Source organism: Podarcis gaigeae (assembly GCF_964106915.1).
Source record: "Podarcis gaigeae genome assembly, chromosome: 10".
In the NCBI taxonomy this organism is placed as follows: domain Eukaryota; kingdom Metazoa; phylum Chordata; class Lepidosauria; order Squamata; family Lacertidae; genus Podarcis; species Podarcis gaigeae.
The window spans coordinates 1,972,788-1,996,164 of record NC_139686.1 but is presented as its reverse complement, the minus strand read 5'-3'; the positions used below and the strand labels follow the sequence as shown (position 1 = coordinate 1,996,164).

Sequence of the window (23,377 nt, the reverse complement as noted above, 5' to 3'; positions counted from 1 at the left end):
CCACACCCACCCGCCCCCTGTCCCCCAAGAACAGTACTTCTGTCTTGTCAGGATTCAACTTCAATCCATTAGCCGCCTCCATCCATGAAGGGTACTGACATGTAAGGTGGGCTCAGAAAGATTCGAAATTAAATGTCTTCCTGGTTTTAACTGCTTGGGGCTGCAAAAACCATGGTTTCCAAACACTTGGATATTATGGTTCTGCAGTACAACCATTCTGCTTGGCCCAAGGCTGCTGAGAAAGGCAGCCTGGATGAATTAGAATGGCATCTGCCAGAAGCTGATGGAGATTTCGGGGGCATGTCAGAAATCTGGAAGTTCCAGGGTGAAAAGTAATAAAAAGCAAATGACATTTCATCACTTGAAACAAGGGTGCACAACTCAATTATGTCAGCATTGATTTGGGTCAATTATGTCAACACTGATGTGGGTCACAAGGGGGTTTAATAATGAACGCGCTCCAGTCTCCTGAACGCCCTGCTGTGATTTCTGCTCCGTGGGGAGTGAACTGAATGACCGACGGGAGCAATAATGTAACTTCACACAGTTGCAAGATGAAAATGATGAAATTAATTGCATCTCTCATCAAAGGGTGCTTCTGACAAGGGCGCAGCCAAACAGAGGCGCAGCGGTGCAGCCTGTCTCTGGCGAGCAAACTTTTAATGGCTCCCTTGGCCTCTCGTTTGATTGTTATGGAAAAATATCCTGGCTAACGAACCCCCGACGGCGATGCCAGCTCCTCCCCATAAGCGCACCCCAGTGATCTGCCCCATAGAGACACCTCCCGGCTTTTGGGTGCAGGTCCCGAGGGGAGAGATTCAGCGATGGGAAATTCCATGCTGAAACCAAAGCTATTAAACTGCTATTTAGAATAACCAGTTAATGACACCGGGGAAGAACTTTTAGAACTAAGATGTTCAGCAAACTCTTCTGGTTGATTTGCAAATGTTGAACTGGTTGCATGAATTGTTCGATGCGATACCACCTGGACTATTTGGAGTCGGGGGCGTCAAGAAAGCTCACGTGGTGGGGTTTGCTGCTTCGTTTGACAATGTCCTGACTCAGTCCTTGAGTACAAGAAAGTCCTTTATCATAGAATCGCAGAGTTGGAAGGAAATCCGAGAGTCATCTAGTCCAGCCCCCTTAAATGCAGGAATCTCAGCCATGACAGATGGCTACTCAACCTCTGCTTAAACACAGCACCCAGTTAAAGTATGGCACTTTTTGAAGGCCTAGATGGCTTTCAAAGGGGATTAGACTAATTCATGGATGAGAGAGCTATCAATGGCTACTATAATAATAATAATAAATAATGAATTTTTATTTATGCCCCACCCTTCCTGGTTCAGAAAACCGGGCCCAGGGCGGCTAACAACAGATTTAAAACACTTAATTGATGCAACAACAAAAACAGCATAAAATACAGTATAAAACATGAATAACAATAAATTCAGAATTCAAAAATCAATTTAGGGGGGAAATCCAGCCAATAAACTGATGATCACCAGGTCTAGCTGGCTAAATTTGTCCTCTTTGGGCCAGCGAGGAGACCAGGGGAGAATTAGCTGTGGGGTCCCAGAGTGGTTAATCTTCATAAAAAGGGGAGAGGGAGGGAAGGAAGGGGAATAAAAGATCAGGCTAAGGTCAAATTGAAAGCCAGGCGGAATAGCTCTGTCTTACAGGCCCTGCGGAAGGAAGTTAAATCCTGCAGGGCCCTGGTCTCATGGGACTGAGCATTCCATCAGGTCGGAGCCATCACTGAGAAGGCCCTGGCCCTGGTGGAGGATAGTCTGACTTCCTTAGGGCCTGGGACCTCTAAACTATGGTTGTTCATGGACCTTAAGGTCCTCTGTGGGGCAGACCAGGAGAGGCGGTCCCATAAATACGAGGGCCCTATGCCACAAAGGGCTAGCCTGCAATCCTCCTAGCTCAGTTGGTAGAGCACAAGACTTTTAATCTCAGGGTCATGGGTTTGAGCAAACCCACATTGAACAAAAGATTCCTGCATTGCCGGGGGTTGGACTAGATGACCCTCGTGGCCCCTTCCAACACTATCATTCTATGAGTCTTGCCAGTTTCTGGAAGCTGCAGGATGGGAGGGTGCTGTTGTGGTCAAATCCTGCTCCTTTGGGGCACCGTCTTGGTGACTGAGAGCAAGATACTGAACTAGTTGGGTCACTGGCCTGATCCAGATTGTGGAAGTCAAAGGACGTTGCCTCTAGCAAAGCAAAATCACATTTATGTTATTTATTTTTAATGAAAATGTTAATTTCTGGTGCAGAATCAGCTTCAGGGGGAATGCAACATTCTTTCTCTGTTAGGCATTGGAGGTTCACATCACCAGAAATCTTGTGCCTGAAAGACTCACCTATGTATTTATAAGGATTGATTGGTTGGTTGGTTGGTTGATTGATTGATTGATTGATTGATTGGTTGGTTGGTTGATCAATTTCACAATATTTATACATTGCTTGGTTGCAATGGAAGCTCAAAGCAGTTTACAAGAAGGACTTAAGCAGCAAAATCCCTGATTATGAAATTAAATATTTGTTGTTATTTAGTCGTGTCCGCTTCTTTGTGACCCCATGGACCAGAGCACGCCAGGCACTTCTGTCCTCCACTGCCTCCCGCAGTTTGGTCAGACTCATGTTTGTAGCTTCAAGAACGCTGTCCAACCATCTCGTCCTCTGTCGTCCCCTTCTCCTTGTGCCCTCCATCTTTCCCAACATCAGGGTCTTTCCCAGGGAGTCTTCTCTTCTCATGAGGTGGCCAAAGTACTGGAGCCTCAGCTTCAGGATCTGTCCTTCCAGTGAGCACTCAGGGCTGATTTCCTTCAGAATGGAGAGGTTTGATCTTCTTGCAGTCCATGGGACTCTCAAGAGTCTCCTCCAGCGCCATAATTCAAAAGCATCAATTCTTCGGCGATGAGCCTTCTTGATGGTCCAGCTCTCACTTCCATACATCACTACTGGGAAAACCAGAGCTTTTACTATGCGGATCTTTGTTGGCAAGGTGATGTCTCTGCTTTTTAAGATGCTTCCTAGATTTGTTTAAATATACAAATTATTAAATATTTCTTACTGGGCTGTTACGTTAACTTGGTTTTCAAAAAGTCTTGATTTTCTTTATTTTTAAAGTGCACCCACAGGCCTTAATTCTAAGGAGCAAAAGAGTTAATTCAATAAAACATACCTGATATGCTCTTCCATATTTTAGGGCCAAGTGAGTTCCAGAACTTCCCTCTTCCCCCAGCATAGGAAAAGACCACACGTTTGGTACGTTTAAAAAATGATTTACTTACTAACTCTTAAAAGGTCAGGTTCCTGTGCTTTTACATACATCAGCCAGAAAAGTCACACAGGCAGTAAAAAATGGTTTTTCTACAAAATGATGGCAGTTCCTAAATGATGGGCATAGGAACTCAAGAGTGGTTGGAGAGAGAGATGTAAACTAGATGAATCAGCTCAGACCTCCTCACACATTCTCAGATACACTGAAGGAGAACAACAACTTGATTACCTAGTTTCTCCCCAGGTGAGGGGGAAGTGGACAGAGCTAAGCCTGGCAGGACAGCTTACTCTATGGTATTAACCCCTTCATGCACTAATTAGACTTAAGCATGTTGGTTATATGAGGCTGGTTGTCATACAAGTTGGAGGCCGTACTACTTCTGAACACCAGTTTCTGGAAACCAGAGGAGAAGACAGTGCTCATGTACTCATGTTCTGCTCCCTGATTTTCCAGAAGAGGCATCTGGCTGGCCATTGTGAGAATAGAATGCTGGACTAGATGGGCCATTGGCCTGATCCAGTTGACTCTTCCTATGTTCCTATTTGCTTTAATTTATTTTGAACTGTTCTTAATGCTGTATTTTATATTGCTGAAGCCCTCACTGGGGCCTTCTGGAGAAGGCTGGGTAATAAATCTGTTGAGGAGGATAAGGATGATGACATCTTCTGGAGAACTTTGTCTACTTTGTGATGGGTCCCGCTGACATCAATTCCACTGGGCTGTGTACGTTTCCCCAGATTTCTCACCTCCGCTGGCAACGGGAGCCTGTTTCCCCTGGGCCACACAAAGCATGAAATATCTGCTCCAGCACTTAGCAGCTTCACAGCTCAGGGAGCACAGGACCCGATTCCTGACCTTGTGCAGGTAAGACGAGGGCAGCGATAGGGGGCTGCTGAGGTGAACTTCTGGCCAGGAGTCTTAGGGAAAGCTGGGATGCTGTTCTCACCTCTTAAGTGTCATTTGCAATGGGGAAGTCTTTGTGCGCACACAACTGAAGGATCTAAGCCAGGGCCGGATTTAGGTTTGATGAGACCCTAAGCTATTGAAGGTACTGGGGCCCTTGATATCTTCAGCTATCCTTTGTCAACAACAAATGGTCACCGTTTTTTGTGTTGAATGTATGCTATATGGTAATTGATGGACCTAATAGGTATCTAAAGCCATTTGCACATGTGGCCATGCAACAAGTCCATGCAGTTGTTGTTTAGTTGTTTTGTCCTGTCCGACTCTTCATGCCCCCCTGGACCAGAGCACGCCAGGCACTCCTGTCTTCCACTGCCTCCCACAGTTTGGTCAAACTCATGCTGGTCGCTTCGAGAAAACTGTCCAACCATCTCGTCCTCTGTCGTCCCCTTCTCCTTGTGCCCTCCATCTTTCCCAACATCAGGGTCTTTTTCAGGGAGTCATCTCTTCTCATGAGGTGGCCAAAGTCTTGGAGCCTCAGCTTCAGGATCTGTCCTTCCAGTGAGCACTCAGGGCTGATTTCCTTCAGAATGGAGAGGTTTGATCTTCTTGCAGTCCATGCAGAATGTAGGCACCCTATATATATATAGAAATGAGCAAATGTGTGAAATTTTTGGGAGCAGGCTAGCAGGGAAGGCCCATGACTTACATCATAGGAGCCTACACAACACAAAACACTGTTGCTGTATCTAGGTTTTATTTTATTTGCTTTTATATTTTGGAAATGTACATCCAGCTATAGCTTGTTTAGCTTATACGTAAATCTGGCACTGATCTAGGTGGATCCTTGGATGGCTTTCAAAGAGGATTAGACAAATTCAGGGAGGAGAGGGTTCCTAATGATTGCTAGCCAGGATGCCTAAGCGCTGCCTCCACAGTTGCAGGCAGCGGTGCTTCTGAACACCAGTTGCTGGAAACCACAAGAGGGGAGAGACTGCTCTTGTGTTCAAATCCTGCTTGCTGGTTTCCCACAGGCATCTAGCTGGCCCCTGTGAGAAGAGGATGCTGGGCTCGACGGGCCATTGGCCTGATCCAGCCGTCCCTTCTGATGGGAGTTCTAGTCCAGCAACACCCGGAGGGCACATCTTTGATCAAGGGTTTTCTCCAGACAAGCTGTTTATTGTGTGTTCATCCTACTTTGACTGCAGAAAAGCATATGCAGAGGTCAGATTATATGCTGGTCTTTATGGAGCGTTTGTTCTGGTTTGCTTTAGCAGGGCGTTGGCATGGCAATGCTCATTCGCCCTGACTTCCCTGCTGAGTGTTTATGCATCTTCCTGTTAGACACTCATTCCCCTCCCCCCCCCCCCCCGTACTGCCCTATCGGTTTCCAAACCTCAGCTTCTTCTTTAAAGATAAGATAAACTTTATTCGCATTAGCCAACGACCATGGCAACATAAGGGACACGGATGGCACTGTGGGTTAAACCCCAGAGCCTAGGACCTGCCGATCAGAAGGTCGGCGGTTAGAATCCCCACAATGAGGTGAGCTCCCATTGTTCGGTCCCTGCTCCTGCCAACCTAGCAGTTCAAAAGCACGTCAAAAGTGCAAGTAGATAAATAGGTACCGCTCAGGCAGGAAGGTAAATGGCATTTCTGTGCACTGCTCTGGCTCGCCAGAAACGGCTTAGTCCTGCTGGCCACATGACCCGGAAGCTGTACGCTGGCTCCCTCGGTCAGTAAAGCGAGATGAGCGCTGCAACCGTTGAGTCGGCCAAGACTGGACCTAATGGTCAGGGGTCCCTTTACCTTTACTGCAACATAAAACAAGCAATATATACAAATAAAAAGACCACAATGGGTAAAAAGGGCAATCAAATGACCAAGATTATCGTTCAGATAGTGGCCCTTAATCTCACTGCACACTCAATAAACCTAGCAACCTTTGCTGTTGTCTGATCATTTTGATCTGATAAAAGAAAGAACAATGTGGCCGCAGATGGGCAGCCTGGGATGGTAAGTAAGAGTGAGGTGATGATCTCATTCCTCAGATCTTTGCAAAGGGGACAGGAGAACATGAGCCACTGTTTCCAGATGGGGCAGAGCCGTTTTTCAGTTGGAATCTTTGGGTATCTGCCCTCAAGTACGGCAGAGGGCATCACATCCAATCTGACCAGTGTGAAGAAGGCACCTCTGTATTTTGGGATAGTTAATTTATACAAATATGGTGCCAGGAAATCAAACGGGGGGGGGGGGAGGCATACCAAGGACAGAATTTCTTTATAATCTTCTTTAAAGTGGATGAGTTGTGCTGGGGCAACCAAGTGCTTTAATCCACTTTAATTGCACAGATTTAAATTCAGGGTCTGTGCTTTAATCCCTCCTGCAAAAGAGCAATAGTCTGGAGATGCCCTTGAAGCAGCCTTCATCCATTTAGCACCCTCCAAATGTTTGGGACTACAACTCCCATCATCCCTGACTACTGGTCCTGTTAGCTAGGGATGATGGAAGTGGATGAAGGCTGCCTCGGAGCAGGGTTTTCCAAACTTAGGGCTCCAGCCATTTTTTGACTACAACTCCCATCATCCCTGACCACTGCTCCAGCTAGCTAGGGATGGTGGGAATTGTAGTCCAACAACAGCTGGAGACCCTGCCTTAGAAATACATCCTGCATCTGAACCTTTTCCCAGTCCACGTTTTTCTTACCTCTGCCTCTAGTCGTGACATGGTAAATGTATTGTTCATTGCAAATAACATCTTATCTTGAACAGAAACACTATTTGACTATTTCCTCTTTCCTCTTTTTTATTTTTTAATTTAGATTCAGTAAAGCAAACCAATATATCCATAAAGAAATATTCATACCATTAAAACAGGTTGAAAGCAGCATAAGGCTTTTATCAGTATACTTACTGTTCCAAAACATCCCAAAATATATCAATTTCCCCAAAAATCTATTAGGTTGATTTATGCTAATTTAATCATTGTTACTATATGCTAGGTTTCCCCCTAAACCATTCCCATGCCCCTCATTTTTAGCCATCACAATCTTTGCAGCTGTTATAATGCTGATTACTATTTCTCGATCATTTTCTGGGGTAACACAGTAGAAATATTTTGGCTTCTAATGGGATATGATGTCCTAACATATCAGAAATACTAGCCTCAACAGGTTTCCAAAATATTTGCATTTGAGAGGAGTTCCAAAAGTTGTGTACATCGTTTGCTTTATGCAATTTGTCATTTATTCTTTTCTAAAATTGTGTCCGGTCCAGTCCCCCATTCATTCCACATTCCACAAAGGCAACAATAACAAAATGTCAGCTAAAACAGCAAAATGAAAAGTACAGACAGGCGCAGTAGATGAAAAGAGCTCAAAGGAGCGTTCTCCAGCCTAAGAGCTTTAACCTGTCTAGGCAAATCCTTGCTGACATAAATAGATGTTAAGCTATGAAAAGAATAAGGGGGTTGGGATGACTGACTCTTCTGTGCAAGATGTCCCGCAATGGAGGTGTGATTGCAGAAAAGGCGCCTCTCTCACATCCTGCCAAGTTCAAATGAAGGTGGGACATGAGGAAGAGCCCCTTTTCTTCCAGCAGCTCTAAGGGAGAAAGCAGGCTGATGTGGAAGAAGATTTAAGGGTTAGAAGGGATCCAAGGGTCATCTAGTCCAACCCCCTGAAATACAGGAATCACAGCTAAAATGTCCATGACCAACCTCTGTTGGAAAATCTCCAGCAAAGGTCCACCACCTTCTGAATGTGGCAGCTAGACTGGGGACTGGGAGCCGCTGCCGAGACCACATAACACCGGTCCTGAAAGACTATGTTGCCTCCCAGTACATTTCTGGGCACAATTCAAAGTGTTGGTGCTGACCCTTAAAGCCCTAAATGACCTTGGTCCGGTAGACCTGAAGGAGGGTCTCCACCCCCATTGTTCAATCCGGACACTGAGGTCCAGCTCCGAGGGCCTTCTGGCGGTTCCCTCCCTGCAAGAAGTGAGGTTGAAGGGAACCAGGCAGAGGGCCTTCTTGGTGGTGGCGCCCACCCTGTGGAACGCCCTCCCACCAGATGTCAAAGGAATAAACAACTATCTGATGTTTAGAAGACATCTGAAGGCAGCCCTGTTCAGGGAAGTTTTTTAATGACTGATGTTTTAATGTATTTTTAATCTCCTGTTGGAAGCCGCCCAGAGTGGCTGGGGAAACCCAGCCAGATGGGCGGGGTATAAGTAAATAATAATAATAATAATAATAATAATAATAATAATAATAATAATTCTCATTATTCTGAGAGAGTCCATTCCACTCTCACGCAGCTCGCACCGCCCAAAGAGTCTTCCTAATATTTAGTTGGGATCTTCTTTCTTGCTCTATGAATCCATTGGTTCTTCTGGAGCAGGTGGAATGAAGTTTGCTCTGTCCTCCATGAGACGCCTCTTCAGATATTTGAAGATGGGTTCCATAGGACCTCTCCTCCAGGCTAAACACCCCCCAACTCTCTCAACAGTTCTGCACACGGCTCAGTTTCCAGACCCTTGATCGTCTTGGTCGCCCTCCTCTGCAAACCTCCTAGCTTTTCAATATCCTTGTCAAATTGATGGAGGAGAGGGCTCTTGGAAGGCTGCTGGCCACCAAGGCTATGTTCTGCCTCCACAGTCAGAGGCAGCAATGCTGCTGAATCTCAGTTGCTGGAAACCACAAGAAGTGGGGTGTTGCTATTCTGCTTGGATCTTGCTTGTGGTTTCCCATTGGGGCATCTGGTGGACCACTGTAAAGACAGCATGCTGGACTGGATGGGCCGTTGGCTTCATCCAGCAGGCTCTTCTTAGATTCTTATGTACTTAAAAGAAGAAGACGAATGAGGAACAAAGGAAGGAGACACTGGGGTATTCCTGCAGATTCAAGCTATTGCTGCCTGCCAGCCCGGTGGAGCTTGTGGCGGATGTCTCCTTTGTCCAACCTATGGGCTTTTCTGAAAGGAAGGTTTGCTGAAGTAGTGTGCATGTTAATTGAGAGAGGGATATAGCTATGCTTTGTGTAACATGACCACCTTGTATATTTTCCCTCGGGATCACCCCCCCCCCCATTGCTATTAGTCAACAACTGCATTGTTGTATTTGTGGGGAAAGGCAGGATTGTCTGATCTTCATATCTGGGACCAGCAGGACATCTCTGGGAAGTGTGGGGTTGTGAGGTGGGTTGCGGGACAGGAGTGGTTATACTTCCACTAACTTTGGACTATGCCGCACTCTCCATGTCCCTACCAAGTGTGTCTGACCAAGGGAATACCCCAAAGATCTCAGAGCCTGGGCAGGTTCATATGGGACATTGCAGCCCTTCAGATAGTCTAGGGCTAAGATGTTTGGGGGTTTATGAATCATTACCGGCACTTTGGATTGTGCCCAGAAACAGAGTGGTAGGCAACAGAGCTGTTGTAACAAGGGAGTTGTATGTACAACCTTGCTTTTCTCGCCAGAAACACCATAGCCAGACACTGGAGAGACCTGTCAGGAGTAAGCATGGACCAATGGTACCAAATAGTATGGGAAACAGCCCTACTAGAAAAGTTAACCAATAAACTGAAACTGACACGGAGACAAACAGAAGAAGACACCTTCACCCCGGTATGGCTCCCCTTTATCACATACACAGCCCAACAGGACAATGACAATAATCTACCAACAGCATACAAATCAATATGGCTAACCTGATCCAAAACACCCACCCATCCCACTCACACATGAAAACAAAGACCACCACAGCCAATCACAAACAAACAATCACACCCTAGGCCAGCCCCAACCTCTCTCACCACCAAAGGAACACAAGCGAACAGCATGAGCAACTCTGACACCAAACCCTACATATATTAAGCAAAATAGAAACATCGCCACCCGACCCCACCCCTACCCATCTTCCCCCCCTTCAGCCCTTTCCCCCCTTAATGTCTCAACAAATGAAACTGATTTGCAAAAATGTTACATGGAAAAAATACGAGAGACATTACACATACTTCTGTAAAACAAGAAAATCTTGAATAAATAATAAGCCTCCTGAAAAAAACACCAAAAAACCCTTGCTTTTCTCCATTAGACGTTGGGACAGCGCTAAACAGGTAACCCTCCATGTTGTCTTTTTACATCTCCTAGGACCACCTGGTGATGGATGAATAAGAAATCCAATAAATACAAAATAATTGCCGTGATAAGAGCAAGTGCAGGAGGTGACGCTCAATCCCTAGCTCTCTGTGAGCGAGGAACCTCCGTCCTGTTGCTTCCACACTCCTTGTTTCTCCTTCCCTACGCAGATTAACTTTCCCATGGAGGTCAGGAATCAGACCCAGGTGGAGGAGTTCATCTTCCTGGGCTTCTCAGGTGTCCCACATGGCCAGATTTACCTCTTTGTCGTGTTCCTAGCAATTTACTTGGTCACTGTTCTTGGAAATACCACAATAGTCACCTTGATCCAGCTGGATTCGCGCCTCCACAGCCCCATGTACTTTTTCCTCAGCCATTTATCCTGCTTGGACGTCTGCTACTCAACCGTCACCGTCCCCAAGATCCTGACCAACTTTCTGCGCCAGAGGCACACCATTTCCTACAACCAGTGCATGACCCAGATGTTCTTCCTGATGACCTTTGCAGGCTCCGAGTGCGCCCTGCTGGCCGTCATGGCCTACGACCGCTATGCCGCCATTTGCCAGCCTCTGCATTACAGCAGCCTGATGAGCAGCCAGGTGCGAATCCCACTGGCCATTGCTTCTTGGATATGGGGCTTCCTGGACTCGGCCATCCACACCACTCTGGCCACCCACTTGTCCTTCTGTGGGGCCAACCAAATTGACCACATCTTCTGTGATGTCCCGCCTCTCCTGAAGATTGCCTGCAGCGACACCTACGTCAACGAGATCACGCTCCATTTGGCCAGCATCTTCATGGGCCTGAGTCCCTTCTTGCTCATCATCCTCTCGTATGTCTACATCCTCTCCGCCATCTTGCAGATTCGCTCGAATACTGGCAGGCACAAGGCCTTCTCCACCTGCGCTGCTCACATGATCGTTGTCACCGTCTACTTTGGCATGGCCAACGTGAACTACAACCGCCCCAGCGCAGGCTACTCCTTGGAGGTTGACACCCTGATCTCCACACTCTACTGCATCATCACCCCTATGCTGAACCCCCTCATCTACAGCCTCCGCAACAAGGAGGTGAAAGAAGCCCTGAAGAAGGTTCTGGGGGGGCAGAAGAACGAATACGCTTCTACACAGAGGAAGTGAGAGGTGGACTTTGACCAAGGCATCTCTGTTCCCCTCTGACCCTGCCATTGCCCTTAGTGAGTTCAAGGTAATCCTCTAAGACCACAGAGAAACCCACTTCCTGAAATACGGATTGAGTAACACAAGTTCTGAAGACTTGCTGACATGCTGATGGGTAATTTTACTTACATCATTAAGCACTTGTTCCCCCAAATATGCCACCTTTGGGCATGCCCACCACAAGTGCCTATAGTTCCCATATTCAGAGAACTGCAGGCAACTGGTGAGACCCGTCAAAACTCATTATTCCAACCAGAGACTCTGAACTGTAGATTGCTGTATTTATTTACATTGAAGGGTTCTTCATGAACAATTGGCTCTGTAGGAGCCAATATATGCTAATTTCCTTGCATGTTCTCCTGTTTTCATAGGCCTGTTTCTTTTCACAGCTTGGGCCACCACAGTGGTGACAGAGAAGTAGAAACAAACTTTGGGAGACCTAAGAACAGGAACTCAAAGGTGAAGGGGTTGTAGTGGGGCTGCCCCTGTTCTGTGGAACAGCGTTTCTGTCAAGATAGGAGCCCGCTATCTGCACTTTCCGGAGGGGGGGGGGACAAAGACATTTTTCTTCCGGTAGCTGGATAAATGGGTCTTTACACTTGTTTAGATTTCAGCCCCATTTAAATATATTTGTTATTTTTGTTTTAAAATTTTATTTATGCTTTTCAGGTTTATTTGTTGTTTAGTCGTTTAGTCATGTCCGACTCTTCATGATCCCATGGACCAGAGAACGCCAGGCCCTCCTGTCTTCCACTGCCTCCTGCAATTTGGTCAGGCTCATGTTGGTACCTTTGAGAACACTGTCCCACCATCTTGTCCTCTGTCATCCCTTCTCCTTGTGCCCTCCATCTTTCCCAGCATCAGGGTCTTTTCCAGGGAGTCTTCTCTTCTCATGAGGTGGCCAAAGTCTTATCATGCCGACTATAATAATAAGGCCAGAAGGAGCCTGGGTTTCACTTTTCTCTCTTTCGGTCTCTCTTTCTGTATGGTGTGGTGTTCTGTACATAATGTTAAGGTTTAGACTTATTCTAAGTTGTTCTAAGTTTAAGTTAAGTCTGCTGCAACTTGATTCCTTATGGTCAGTGCCAATCCTGAAAGTTTGGACTTTGTGACCATGATGCTCATTTGCCTTCAGTAGCAGTAAAGCTCTGCTGAGTGAAATACAATTGCGTCTGGTCTATTTTCGGGGAATCCTGCAACGTGTTCAAGTTTTTACTTGGCTAACTATACATTGGAATCTACTCTGGATGAATATTGAGTAGAATTTTCAATGACACATCCAACATTCCATATTCCCTTTCTGCATTCTTTGAATTAAAAGGTGGGGTAGGAATACGTCAAGTGTGTAAATCAACATCTAGCCACTGAGCAATTCTTCCAATGGGACTCCTATTGCTCCATTCCTCTTGATTCCAGAAAACCCCCCGGGGAGAGTGGCTTTCTTTTCCCAACTCTCCTTGTTAACTTGCGCGTTGCAGTTGCAACGAGAGCATCCCTTGGGTCCCACCTGGGCATAACTCCTCTCTCCCTGCCAGGGCAATGCAGAGGGAGCCACCCGGCTCATCCGTGGCTCACCTGAGGAGCAGGGATCTCCCTTCCAGAGCCCCGATGGCAGGCCCTCTCTTGCCACTCGGATGCCAGTGTGCTCTGGCCCCATGAAGGTGGAGCAGGCAGGTGCAGGGAAAGGCTGGTGCAGAAGAAGGGGAAGGACGACCTGGAGCTGAGCATTCTGACGGGGGCAGGAGCAAGCGCCCAGCCTCACTGGGCTACCAGTGGGGGGGCCTCTAGGTTAGTAGCTTCACAGGACAGGGAGAGGACTGGGGATGGGGAAGCAATTCAGTCTGGTCTGCATTTGAAGGCGAATCTGCCCCATTCAGACTTCCTGAAATGATACGAGAACAAGAACTCTGCTAGCCGCCGAAATTAGCACTTCTCTGAATGTTGCAGAAAAAGGTGGGTTATAAATGCAATAAATAATAAATTCATTTATGGGACAATATATATTGGGCTAGGGATGTGGGTGGTGCTGTGGGTTAAACCACAGAGCCTAGGACTTGCTGATCAGAAGGTCGACGGTTCGAATCCCCACGACGGGATGAGCTCCCATTGCTCGGTCCCTGCTCCTGCCAACCTAGCAGTTCAAAAGCACGCCAGCGCAAGTAGATAAATAGGTACCGCTCAGGTGCGAAGGTAAGCGGTGTTTCCGTGCACTGCTCTGGTTCACCAGAAGCGTCTTAGTCCTGCTGGCCACATGACCCGGAAGCTGTACGCCGGCTCCCTTGGCCAGTAAAGCGAGATGAGCGCCGCAACCCCGCGACTGAACCTAACGGTGAGGGTCCCTTTACCCTTTTCCTATATATGGAGCTGACACAGCAAGAGATTTCTCCCCACCACCACTGCCCCTCCCCCAAATCTTATCCAATCCACACTTTTCAATGCACAAAGGAGTTTATAATTCTGTTCTTCCCATCCCAATCCCTGAGCAGTGAGATATTTTGGAGTGCAATGTTCACTTACGGTTGACTTTCCTTGGAATGGGAGGTTACTGGAGAGAGAAACTACCATGGAGTTACCATCTCCATACCATAACATAGTAGCTGTGGAACATATAAGACTATATGAAGCTGCCTTATGCTGACTCAGACCTGTGCTCTGGTCTCTGAAACATTTGCTTTATCTGCAAATATAGAAGCAGAATAGAAGTGGAGGCGAACAAGCCCTCTTTCTTCAGCAGACAGCACACCTCAAGAGATCATCTTGCTGCCCCCACCTGATTTCCAGTCTCTTCCAACTAGAAGTGTCACAGCACCAGGGGCTCAAACAGAAACCAGCAGTCAGAACACTCTAACCACCACATCCCATTGGCTTCCCCACATCCTCAAAGCAGAACAAAAGGTTCATTGTGTTGCCTCTTCCAAGGCAGAGGAGGAGACATCAGCTTGCTTGTGGTGCTTGTTATTCCAGGCTCCGCTCCGCCTTCCTTTCCTGACCAAGACAGGTCCTGAATAATAATAACAACAATAATTTATTATTTATACCCCGGCCACCTGGCTGTGTTTCCCCAGCAACTCTGGGCAGCCTCCAACAAAGTATTAAAATACAGTGGTCTGTTAAACATTAAAAGCTTCCCTAAAGAGGGCTGCCTTCAGATGTCTTCTAAAAGTCTGGTAGTTGTTCTTCTCTTTGATCTCTGGTGGGAGGGTGTTCCACAAGGCGGGCGCCACCACCGAGAAGGCCCTCTGCCTGGTTCCCTGTAACTTGGCTTCTCGCAATGAGGGAAGTGTCAGAAGGCCCTCGGCTCTGGACCTCAGTGTCTGGGCAGAACGAGGGAGGTGGAGACACTCCTTCAGGTATACTGGGCCTAGACCTTTAAAAGTCAACACCAACACTTTGTGCTCGGAAACGTACTGGGAGCCAATGTAGACTAGAGACTGAAGACTAGAGATGAGAATTCTGGGATTGGAGAGGAAATGTCACGGCCACCAGCCAGTTGGGGATGTCTCCAACAGCACCCCTGATTCGTCAAAGCAGGGTTGTTCCTGTCCCCCCCTGAAGGGAGAGGAGTGACGTCCGACCATCCCTGAAGGACCCTAACCCACCCACCACTGATTTGTAGCAGCTGGCCTTGACACCAGACTATTGGGTGGGGAGGTTAAAGGAGAAAAACCATTACTTCGATGTGAATGATTTTTGGACTAGGGGGAGATGGAGGCTCATTTGCTTATTAGTTTGTCAGTGTGTCGGTTAGTTTATTATTTGTGTGTGGTCAGTGTTGTTTCTTCCTGTTTATATGGCTGGTTTCCCCCTCCCCTCCAATAAAATGTTATGTGAAACATCAATATATTTAATGATTCCCCCCCTTCCCCCCATACCATTTTTCTTTGCCATAAGTCACTTCGGGTGACAAGAGACTGAGAAGATTAATGAACACCAACAACACCGTATTTCATGGATCAATGGTCTGAGTGGGTAGAAGACCACTTACAATCATAGAATTACAGAACTGTAGCATTTTAATGGGTCTCCCAAAGGTCCTCTAGTCTAACCCCCTGCCATGCAGGAATTTCCTCTGTTTCCCTTTTCTGCCTGGCAGCCTTCCCCTCAAACACCATCCTTCTTCTCGGCACGGGAACATTCCCAGGGGAGCTGAAGTGGTGCATCTGTTCTTAAAAAAAACATCATCAGATCGTGTAGATCTATCCAATTACCACCCGGTTTTGAACCTTTTGTACCTGGGTAAGGTAATTGAGAGAGCGGTTGCCAAACAGCTTAGTAGGTTTCTGGATGAAACATCGACTTTGAATCCATTTCAGTCCGGCTTCCATCCTGGTTATGGGACTAAGACACCTCTGGTCACCCTAACTGACGACCTCCATAGACAGCTGGATCGAGGCGGGTCGGGACTGCTGATTCTTTGAGATTTGTCAGCAGCCTTCGACATGGTTGACCATGAACTTTTGGACCACCGCCTTGCCAATGTGGGGATTAAGGGCACAGTCTTACAATGGCTGCGCTCTTTCCTTTCAGGGTGGGGACAGAGGCTGGCGCTAGGGGAGGAGTTGTCATCGCTGCACTCCTTGGTGTGTGGAGTGCCGCAGGGCGTAATCCTCTCCCCTATGCTTTTTAACATTTTTATGCACCCCCTTGTCCAGCTTGTCAAGAATTTTGGGCTGGATTGTCATCAATATGCTGATGACACCCAACTTTATCTGTTGATGGACGGCCATCCTGACTCGGCCCCGGACACACTGACCAGATGCTTGGAGGCTGTGGCTGGATGGCTGCGTGGGAGCCGGTTGAAGCTAAATCCTTCAAAGACAGAGGTCCTCTGGCTGGGTCGGGATGACATGGGGTTGGGGGGCCAACTCCCATCTCTTGCGGGGGATCAGTTAGTGCCAGCGCCTTCCATCAGGAGTTTGGGTGTAACCTTCGATGCCTCCCTCTCTATGGAGGTGCAGGTTGCAGCTACAGCAAAGGCGGCATTTTTCCACCTTCACCGTGCTAAGCAGCTGGTCCCTTACCTTTCTCTCCCTGATCTAGCCACAATGAGCCATGCTACGGTCACCTCCAGGGTTGATTATTGTAACTCGCTCTACGTAGGGCTGCCCTTGAGACTGACCCAGAAACTCCAGCGGGTGCAGAATGCTGCTGCGAGGCTACTTACGGGGTCCTTGCCACGGGATCATATTCACCCAGTGCTAAACCAGCTGCACTGGCTCCCGGTGGAGTACAGGGTCAGGTTTAAGGTGCTGGTTTTGACCTTTAAAGCCCTATGTGGCCTACGACCCTCGTATTTATGGGACCGCCTCTCCTGGTATGCCCTGTGGAGGACCTTACGGTCCACAAATAATACCTCAGAGGTCCTGGGCCTCAAGGAAGTTAAACTGGCCTCAATCAGGGCCAAGGCCTTTTGGCTTTGGCCCCAGCCTGGTGGAACGCTCTATCACAGAAGACTAGGGCCCTGCGGGATTTGACATCCTTCCACAGGGCCTGCAGGACAAAGCTGTTCTGCCTGGCCTTCAGTCCGGGCCCAGATTGACGCCCCTCTATGGGGCCCTCTAAGTTACCTCTTTGGCCCTTTTATCGGCTCATGTGGGACCAACATGGGCAGCTGGCCCTGATGAATACTTGAGTTTCCCGACCACTATGGTTGTAATTCATGGGCAATCATTAAATTTTATCCTGATTCTAATTTTTAAGATGTATTTTAATCAATTGTTTGATTGTGTTTCAATGTATTTGATATTTGATGTTAGCCGCCCTGAGCCCGGTCTTAGCTGGGGATGGCAGGGTATAAATAAAAATTTACTTACTTTACTTACCTACTTTCTCTACAGATAATCTCCACATTTCCCATGGCTGGCAGCAGCAACTGGACCCAGGTGACGGAGTTTGTTCTTCTGGGTTTCTCCGGGATCACGCATGGTCAGACATACCTGTTCCTGGTGTTCTTGGTGATCTACTTGGTCACCCTGTTAGGGAACCTCACCATAGTCGGCCTGATTCTGCTGGATCCCCACCTTCATAGCCCCATGTACTTCTTCCTCAGTCATTTGTCTTGCATGGACGTTTGCTCCTCATCTGTCACTGTCCCCAATATTTTGGCCAACAACCACCACGCCATCTCCTACCACGCGTGCCTGGCCCAGATGTTCTTCCTGATGGCTTTCTCGGGTTCTGAGTGCTGGCTGTTGGCCGCCATGGCATACGATCGCTATGCCGCCATTTGCCAGCCTTTGCATTACTCACACCTCATGAGTCCGCGTGTGTGTGTACAACTAGCTACCATCGTCTGGGTCGTGGGCTTCCTGGACTCAGTGGTTCACACAGCCTTGGCCTCCAATTTACACTTCTGTGCGGCCTTCCAGATCCACCACATCTTCTGCGACCTCCCACCGCTGCTGAAAATTGCCTGCGGGGACACGCGCGTTAACGAAATTACCGTTCACATAGCCACCATCTTTATGGGCCTGGGCCCATTCCTGGTAGTCGTCATCTCCTACGTCTACATTTTGGCTTCCATATTGCGGATCCGCTCCAACACTGGGCGGCACAGGGCCTTCTCCACCTGCACCTCCCACATGATAGTGGTCATCCTCTACTTTGGAAATGGATTGGTGAACTACAACCGCCCCAGCGCAGGCTACTCCTTGGAGGTTGACACCCTGATCTCCACACTCTACTGCGTCATCACCCCTATGCTGAACCCCCTCATCTACAGCCTCCGAAACAAGGAGGTGAAGGGCGCCCTGAGGAAGGTTCTGGAAAGCCAAAGGAAGTTCTGCACTTCCTCTCGCAAGCAGTGAGAGTTAGTGGGAGGGAAGGAGAAGGCGCCAGCCATCTTCCCTGCAAAGCCCAGTGGCCCCAAAACAGGGCATGAAAGGAGGTGCTGGATTCCCTCTGTCTGTGGTTCTCACTAGGCTACCGGCCTTCCAGACACCTTGGTTAACTCCTTAGTGGAAGGAGACAAACAAGAAGGAGTTAGTCCAAGAAAACTTGGGTTTTATTTGAAATTGTTCTAGACAAAAGATACTCAACAGGCCTTTGGAGCCAGTTAATATAAATAGATAAAGCCATTTTATTTCCCCAGAGAATTTTGGAAAATACTCTTCATTTTAAAATCTTAATTTATTTTCCGTTGCCGCTGACATCTTTTGTTATGACTAAAGCTTTATATTTTGTTGCTCACATCTGTGTTTCTTCTTAATCTAAGTGACCCAGAAAATGTTGTTGTTGGGTGGCAAATAAATATTGTCAATAAAAAACAAATACACAAACAAAACCTTGTGCATTGTGCTTGGATGCTGAGTTACGCCAAATCTTGTACTCTGTTGCGGTGAGTTCAGTGGGTGGGAAGAGGTGGGATTGGTAGGTTCATGAGCAAGTGTAAATCTGTGGGACCCTTCCCCAACTGCGTGAAGAAGCTTGCCAGAAGAAGAGTATCTTCAGCTGTTTCCAGAAAATACAAATAAGGGGCACCTGCCCCAACTGAACACGGATGTTGTACCAGCAGCAGGGCCTTGTCAGTAGTGGCGCCCGCCCTGTGGAACGCCCTCCCATCAGAGGTCAAGGAAATAAACGACTATCTGACTTTTAGAAGATACCTGAAGGTAGTCCTGTTTAGGATAGTTTATAATGTTTGATGTTTTATCATGCTTTTAATATTCTGTTGGGAGCTGCTCAGAATGGCTGGGGTGTAAATAATAATAATAATAATAATTCTTACTACACAAAACAGGGGCAGCCACTCTGAAGGCACTGCTCCAAACTGCCATGGACTAGGCTTTGGATATTTTAGGGACTTCAAAGATAGCCTCTTTTGCAGAACATGGTGACCTCCTGGGACTATAAGGGATAAGGTGGCCTCAGACAAAATGTTCCTTGCTGGTGGGAGTTTGCCCCCACAAGCAGCTTAGCTGCTGCAAACGGCAGCCTCCAGAGCAGCCTTGAGAGTAGCCTCACACAGAAGCACAGAACCATAGAGTTGGAAGGGACCCCAATGGTCCTCTAGTCCAGCCCTCTGCAATGCAGGAATCTCAGCGAAAGCATCCATGACAGATGGCCATCCAACCTCTGCTTAGAAACCTCCAAGGAAGGCGAGTGCACCACCTTCCAAGGGAGTTCGTTCCACTGTTGAGCAGAAAGCTCTTCCTGATGTTGAGTCAGAATCTCCTTTCTTGCAACTTGAAGCCTTGGGTTTACTCCTGCGTAGGAGTAAACAAACTTACTCCATCTTCCATGGCAGAGCCCTTAATGTCTGGACCTCCTCCATGGAAGAAGACTCTCTTCCTCTCTGGTCCAGGCCAGCCCAGGACGCTGGCAGCCTCCCAAAAGCTGTGCCTTTCCACATCTCCTGCATTGGCTACTGCTTCCACCTTCTTACTAGCCACGGTCACTAGAGTCGCCTCCTCTTTGTGCTAACTGCCTACAACTTTGGTGGCTGGCAGGTGAGAGACAGACTTTTAATTTCCCCATAGCTCTTCCTTCCTTGCTTTCTCACCTGGCTTAACAACATCCACACAGGAGCTCCAATGGTGAAAATGAGTCTCAAAGGGAATTTCAATCTTGCCAGGAGGACACACTTTCCGTAACATGACTTAATAGCTCTGAGGTTACTGCTGGCCTCCTGCCCCCTCCCCACCAGCAATTAAGGGTGCCCCAATTAAAGGACACCATCCATTGTGCTTGGCTCTATCATACCTGCAAAAAAATCCTACTCCCATGGGGCATTTTGATTCACTGCAGCTGCAGCCTTCCTCTCTGTGGATTCTCTGTGCACAGATATCCCCATGGTCAACACACGAGGTAACAATTGCTCCCCTACAAGGAAAGGCAGCCAGCCACAAGGCCCTGGTGTCACCATGAGATCTTCAAGGCCCTTTCTTGGTGTCACATTTGGAGAAGAGATTTTGCCCAAGCTGCCTCCTCACAACTGGTTGTATTCAGAACTCCTAGTGGTGGGAAATTAGGGCCTTAATATATCTTCTTCCCAGGGTAAACTGAAGTTCAAGGTCTCCATTTCCCAAGGTGAGGAGGAGAAGGAATCCAGAGTTGGCCAGCCATCAGCAGCTAACTAGTTAGCAAGAAACGGTGAGTTGCCTAGCTGTCATTTACCCACCTTCCAAAAGACTGGAGTCTTCTTTGATTGAGGGCAATGCAAGGAATGTGTTACCATCAAATGAGGAGAGAGAAGTTCAAAGAGGGACTGGAGCTCATTGCCAGAGCAGCTGCATTGCAAGCAGAAGATCCTTGGGTCAATCTTTTGGGCATCTCCAATTTAAAGCATCTTGGGTACCAGGCAGGGGGAAAGTCCTCGCCTCTGTGCCCAACCCTGAGAGCTGCTGCCAGCCAGAGTCAGTTGTGCAGCTCGGGCTGGACTTTGGAGCCATGGGGACTCCCAGATGACCACCCAGAGAGTGGTAGTTGGTGGGGGCACCAGCAAACAAGCCCCTCCTGGTCCCTGCAGCATGCTTCCATTTATTTGCTCTTTTTAAATTCATAGTTAGCAGCTAAGCATGTGCAAGTACTCATTAACAAAACAAGCATAATAGAGCTTTAAGCCACCGGTGTCAATGTGGTATTTTTTTTTTAAAAAAATCTTTTTTATTGAGTTTTGCCACTGAGTCCATTCACACAGGGGATCGTACTGAACTTTCTAGTGAAAGATTGGCATGTTTAATTATTCCACTGAAATCAGTGGGAGTTGAAATTGTCTAATTGATATCTGTCATACTCCTGTTGCCAAACAACAGCATGTAGAGCTTGGTGGAGTGTGTGGCCAAAAATAAAAAAATAAAACCAGAAGAGTCTCTGAGTTATGCTTGGCATACAAAGTCAAGTCTGTTCTGAGGGTCGGGCAAACAGCAATCAACATGGTCAGGTGAGCCAGAGGTCAGGGATGACCATGAAGCCAAGAGTCCAGACAGAGAGCAGGAAGCAGCAAAGAATGGCCAGGAATCACAGGCACTGTTTCCAGCAAAGTCAGGCATAGAAAAACTCCGGCCCTCCAGATGTTTGGGACTACAATTCCCATCATCCCTAGCTAACAGGACCAGTGGTCAGGGATGATGGGAATTGTAATCCCAAACATCTGGAGGGCAGGAGTTTGCCTATGCCAGATCTAAGTGCTGCTGGAAGTTCTACCTAAGAAGGTTGAAGCCGGCTGCTTCTCATCAGTGCCTTCTCCTCTGTGACCTGGAAGGCTGATCAGGTGCAGGTGGAGTCACTCCTCCATCTCCCCCTCCAGGCTGCTGCTCAGCACGTGAAGCTGACTCCTGGCCCAGGACAATATCAGAGTCACCCCTCTTTCCCCTCATCCTCACCCCTAAGTTTTAGACTTGGAAAAGGACACTGGGATTTTTCAAGACAACCCAAATGCACCTCCTTGTTTCGGGTAGAGATAAGAGACGTGTGGATTTAGGGTTTTACCAAATGGTGCATTTGAGGAGATAAGGGGGAAAGAATGTATAGTTGCCTCTTGGTATTATTTTTGAAATAAACTCTGGGGAAAGCAAATGAGAATGGGGGGGGGGATCTTCTTCTGAATTGAACTTGATAGTACAGATATCTTTCTATAGCAGAGCGACCCCTGAAGCCTTTTAACTTCCCTCAACGCCGCATTTATCTCTCCTCAGATCCCCCTCTTTTCTTCTTCATGGACACAGAGAATCAAACACAGGTTGGGGAGTTTATCTTCTTGGGTCTCTCCAGAGCCCCAGGGGACCAAGTCTTCCTCTTCTTGGTCTTCCTAGCTGCCTATTTGGCCATCGTCACGGGCAACCTCATGATATTAATTGTGGTCGTGATGGATTCCCGCCTTCACAGCCCCATGTACTTCTTCCTCAGTCACCTATCTTGCTTGGACATTTGTGTTGCTTCTGTTGTTGTGCCAAAGATCCTGGTGAACTTCCTGCGCCAGAGTCACACCATCTCCTACAACCAGTGCCTGGCACAAGCCTTCTTTCTGATTGGCTTTGCTGGGTGTGAGCCTGCCCTGTTGGCCATCATGGCCTATGACCGCTATGCCGCCATTTGCCAGCCATTGCACTACAGCCGTCTCATGAGGAACAGGCTGTGCATCCATCTCGCTGTGGCCTCCTGGGTCTGGGGCTTCCTGGACTCAGCGATTCACACTGCCTTGGCCTCCAAGCTTCGCTTCTGTGGAGCCAACCAGATTCCCCAAATCTTTTGCGATGTGCCCCCGCTGTTGAAAATTGCCTGCAGTGATACGAGCATCAATGAATTGGCCACTCACATCACCAGCATCTTTGTGGGCCTGGGTCCCTTCCTCTTCATCATCTTCTCCTATTTCTACATCTTGGCCTCCATTCTGAGGATTCACTCCAACACTGGCAGGAAGAAAGCCTTCTCCACCTGCGCCTCACACTTGGTTGTGGTCACCCTCTGTGTCGGAAACGGGTTCCTAAACTACAACCGCCCAAGCGCCGGCTACTCTCTGGAGATAGACACACTGATCTCCGCGATGTTCTGCATCGTCACCCCCATGCTGAACCCCCTCATCTACAGCCTCCGCAATAAGGAGGTGAAGGAAGCCCTGAGGAAGGTTCTGAATTGCAGGGGGACAGTTTGAATCTCATTTCTGGCTGTCTATATTGCAAGGTCTCGTTGAAACATATCTGCTTAGAACAGCAAAATTGATGAGTGGGAATTAATGAAGAGGGAGAAAGTATAGACACTGACAAAGCCAATGAGATAGACTTTCCTTATTATTATGGGTGGATAACACCTTCCAAGGCATGACTGGAATGTCAGGGTGGTAAGAGAGGGAGGAAGGGGAGGTGGGCTTTGCTTAGGGGGGCACCTCATTTGCTTCCAGCCCAAGGCTAAGAAATCTCATCTAACAGCTCT

At 47.8% G+C, this 23,377-nt stretch overlaps 3 protein-coding genes across 3 annotated transcripts; all 3 read left to right on the top strand.

Moving 5' to 3' along the window:
• Nucleotides 1–3,234: 3,234 nt before the first annotated feature.
• LOC310826167 (olfactory receptor 5T7-like) lies at nucleotides 3,235–12,024 on the top strand. The gene is made up of 2 exons (XM_083700864.1): nucleotides 3,235–4,155; nucleotides 10,502–12,024. The coding sequence occupies exon 2, from the start codon at nucleotides 10,514–10,516 to the stop codon at nucleotides 11,468–11,470; it is 957 nt and encodes a 318-aa protein (XP_083556990.1). The 5' UTR covers nucleotides 3,235–4,155; nucleotides 10,502–10,513; the 3' UTR covers nucleotides 11,471–12,024.
• A 5,340-nt stretch (nucleotides 12,025–17,364) lies between these two features.
• On the top strand, nucleotides 17,365–18,315 carry LOC310825839 (olfactory receptor 5V1-like; the record flags this gene model as incomplete). The annotated part of the gene is made up of 1 exon (XM_083699661.1): nucleotides 17,365–18,315. One exon carries the CDS (start codon nucleotides 17,365–17,367, stop codon nucleotides 18,313–18,315), a length of 951 nt encoding a protein of 316 aa, XP_083555787.1.
• Nucleotides 18,316–22,163: 3,848 nt separating this feature from the next.
• Nucleotides 22,164–23,099, top strand: LOC310825783 (olfactory receptor 5V1-like; the record flags this gene model as incomplete). The annotated part of the gene is made up of 1 exon (XM_083699583.1): nucleotides 22,164–23,099. The coding sequence occupies one exon, from the start codon at nucleotides 22,164–22,166 to the stop codon at nucleotides 23,097–23,099; it is 936 nt and encodes a 311-aa protein (XP_083555709.1).
• Between the last annotated feature and the right edge of the window lie 278 nt (nucleotides 23,100–23,377).

Excerpts from the sequence above, each read along its gene's own strand:
- LOC310826167 (XM_083700864.1), top strand. The coding sequence starts at position 10,514 with ATGGAGGTCAGGAATCAGACCCAGGTGGAGGAGTTCATCTTCCTGGGC.